The sequence below is a fragment of the Acyrthosiphon pisum genome, chromosome X (assembly GCF_005508785.2).
Source record: "Acyrthosiphon pisum isolate AL4f chromosome X, pea_aphid_22Mar2018_4r6ur, whole genome shotgun sequence".
In the NCBI taxonomy this organism is placed as follows: domain Eukaryota; kingdom Metazoa; phylum Arthropoda; class Insecta; order Hemiptera; family Aphididae; genus Acyrthosiphon; species Acyrthosiphon pisum.
In genome coordinates, this window is record NC_042493.1 from 17,386,177 (window position 1) to 17,390,198 (window position 4,022).

The window sequence follows — 4,022 nt, forward strand, 5'->3', positions numbered from 1 at the left end:
AATAAAAAAAAAGCAAATTTAAACCCCTTTTTTAATTAATTTATCTTCTTTCCAGAGCTCTAATCTACACAAAAACGTTCATTTATATATCTATAGCTGTCCCACCCAGCGTTGCCCGGGTAAAAGTTACCTCAGGTGAAATACATTGGGAATATTATAACTTATACGTATAAATTCAAGGACTCAAAAACGAATTAATTGTAAATATATTATAGCTGATCCAGTGCACTTCGTTGCCCGTTAAATGTACCAACTCTATATTATATGACTTAAACGTTGTTCAATTCGTTATTTAATATCCGGTGTTTGGTGTTCAAAACTTATCTTAAATTTTCCGTTACCCGGAATAAAAATTCTGATTCGCAGCAGTATATTATGAGGTAGGCAATCTACATTCGGTAGATCGCAGGCCCCGTGTTGTTTGTACGTAAGTGTATGTTTTAATTTAAGAGTTTCAAAGACCAAAGTTATACCAAGTTTATCGTTTTTACTTAACTCCACCTACGGCGGATTATATAATCAATTAATACAAAATCCTAACCCAACCGTTCTAAAATCTGAATAATAAAAAAAAAAAAAAATTTAACCCTTTTTTAAATTAGCCTATCTTGTACCCTGTGGTCTAATCTACACACAAAACATTAATTTTTATATATATAAAAAGAAGAATGGGCTGAGAGAATAGTCAAACGACCAATGTTGCCCGCGTCTCCTTCTGTAGCGATGGCGTTACGCAAGTGGATGTACTCGTCTGATCGTGACTTCGACTGATCGAAACTAATGAGATTGAAACGCTCCATTAATATTCAATTTAAAAAAAAAAAAATAATAAATAAATATTATTCTCAACTCGTATAACAACCATTAATAAACAAAAATTTCTACCGTAAATCTCAAAATTCCTGTTTTAGCACCTACCGGGGCTGATCAATTCACTTTTTAAATTAGCCTATAACCTTCTCTGTGATGTCCTCCTTAATTTAAAAAACTGCAAGACGATCCAATAAGTAGTTTCGGAGTTAACCCCGAATATACAAACAAACGCTATCATTTTATATATTACTATATTAATATAGATTAAATGTTGTTCGTTGGTACCTACCAAATAACTTAAAAAGAGTTTTGTTCGGTTCATTTGTAGATAATGTCTCATAAATATGCCAAGTAACCTAACCATTGGATCTACTATGATTTAACGTAGTCACTTCTTCCCACGAGTTAGTTTAAAAATAAAAATAGTATAATAATGGTTAATAACTAACTTCAATATCTGTAACTGTAAATAATAGGTTCTAGGTAGGTACATTTCTACAACCAACAACAATAAAATTTGCAATTGATTAAAATGTTGTGTATTTTTGCACACACGCATTAGTTAGGTATAGGTAAACACTAAATTTATAAAAAATAATCTACTCATTTATAAATACAATTGATTCAGGCCCTATTATACCCAATATAGGTTACACAACAATATACAGCTATAAAATATTATTATAATATAAAAATGCAACACTCTGTAAAGAAAATTAGCTGTTATAATAATAATGTACAATATGAGGACGTGTACAACAACAAAATGTTGACGATAATATATTACATTGCATAGCCGATAAAATATGTTTACAACTAATCTTATATTTTAATATTTTATACCACAATATTACCACAACATAATATACGATATACCTACCAATATAGTTAATATTATTATTTGTTATTAATAGTGTATGATAATAATATACATACGTCACATGGCAATACTAGTAGGTAGGTACATACCCGTATATTACACTATAGGTAGGTAATACTACATTTTTCTCGTTTAGTTTTGATTATCGTTTAAAATATAACAATAGTATAACATATTTAATACATATAAATTAAAATTATTTACAACAAAAAAGCCCCGTTTACACATAAATATACATGCAATTATAATATAAACTACGTTCAGGTCTACCATGCACATTTTTCATATGATATTATACTATTACAGTACGTCTATATATAAAAATGCACAGAGTGATTATTTCAAACATCAATCGTCGGTTAATATCACTATTAGTTTTAAATTATCGAAATTTGTATAAAAAAAAGTATAAAATCCTAAATTCGTTAATAAAAAATAAGATCTAATCAATAAATATTATATTATGTATTATCAGGCGCGTATAAAGGAAACAACTTCAGGGTAGGAGGGTATTCATTGTTAAACAAAATATAGGTGCATTATTATCGTTACTAAATACAATATTATTAATGTATCGTTAAAACATTATGATAAACTTGTTGGTATTTATACAAAATCATGAAGACCTATGTAGATAATGTCTATCTAAAACATTTTTTTTAAAAATATTTTTCCCTCCCCCCCCCTTATTGTATGAGCGCCTGTATATTATAACGATAGTAGGTAATATGAAGTCGACGATACTTGATCATTATGCAAGATGGGAGTTATAAATAGTCATAAAGCGTTAGGCGTAACCAAAAATAGATTTGTAAATCATAATATTTTAGCAAGTTTTAATAATGATATCAACCGTTCACCTGACAATCGCCCTATATAATATTCGTACATCGTAATATTTACACATCAGTCGACACGTGGGGCGGACGATGTTATAATAATATAATTTTTCGGTAACAATAACATTAAATGTTATTATGCTAACGGAGAGACAGCTAACATACGACGACTGTTGTAAAACTTCATCACGGCAGTATCACTTGTTGCTGCCATCACCAGTATCAGTGGCACCTGCGCCTAAATCGGTCGCATTGAGTTTCTTGGGCGACGCAGACGGCGCAGACGCGGCCTCGTCCAGCGGGTCTAGATCCAATCCGTCGTCGTTCTGCAGGTCAGCCGCTGCGTCTCGAGATCCTCTGTTGGCTGTCGACGCACCTGATGAACCTCCGTTGCCACCAAAACTGCCACTCGAATTGCTGATGGATGAGACGCCAGCCGCTTTGCGCCAAATGGCCGCCTTGATGGCGTCGACGAGCCGAGCCAGTCTGCCAGCTGCGTTCTGTACGAAAATAACGAAAATTATAATTTGGTTATAATATGGTAATAAAATAATATACAATATTATATTATATCTATACTATTATTATAGAGAGGTAAAATTTGTGAGGTTGTAACTTGTAGGGGGTTAATCTCTGGATCTAATGAACCGATTTTGAAAATTATTTTACCAATAGAAAGCCACATTATCCTTGAGTAACATAAGCTAATTTTAAAAGGGTAAATTGAAACCCGGGGAGGTGCTCAAACAGGGATTTTGAAATTTATGATGAAAATGTTTGTAAATGATTGCTATTGGCTATAGGAGAAATAATTAGTAGAAATTAGTACTTATTTATTAGTGGTTGCTTATTTGGTCAGATCAGGTACAAGTAGAGCTGTATGCTTGAAAATGTTCATTTTTTTTTTTTCATTGAATTTTTCAGCAACACTGAACATTTTCAACAACTGACATTTTTTAAGTTTTTAAAATTTTAAAATTTTTTTTCTACACAACTTAGGTCACCATACACAAATACCAGTAGAGGTAGGCATAGGCCAAAGTCGTCAACTTCGTCATAATATGTTATAAATAATAGTATTATATTTTTTTAATATTACGTGTTTAGTAATATTAATAAAAAATGTGTTAATAACGATAGTGATAAATGACAATTTATACATTTTTTTTAAATTTATAACACCTACATTTGTAAGTAATAAAATATGTAAAATAAATATTATGCATGTTGTATTTTTATTTTATACGTAAGTTGGTAAGTGTTTTGTGAATAAATGTATAATTAAGAAATAGCCTATAATTTAAAAATAATAATAATAATAATAATAATAGTAAAAATATTTTCAAAACGTTCACAGTTATTTAAAATGTACAGGTCTAGGTTCAAGCATGCATAAAATATAATTATCGCACATTTCCTACCAGGATGGCTGTGTTGTATTGACTGCAGCGAGTTACGCTCAAAATGAGTTGAATAATCACACATTTTTT

At 30.6% G+C, this 4,022-nt stretch overlaps 1 protein-coding gene across 1 annotated transcript in view; it reads right to left on the reverse strand.

Moving 5' to 3' along the window:
• Positions 1-1,329: 1,329 nt before the first annotated feature.
• LOC115033001 overlaps positions 1,330-4,022 on the reverse strand; it is a 6,080-nt gene continuing 3,387 nt past the window's right edge. The window contains exon 2 of the mRNA XM_029485991.1: positions 1,330-3,032. Within this exon, the coding sequence (XP_029341851.1) occupies positions 2,730-3,032 (303 nt within the window). The 3' untranslated portion in view covers positions 1,330-2,729. The remainder of the gene's footprint in view (positions 3,033-4,022) is intronic.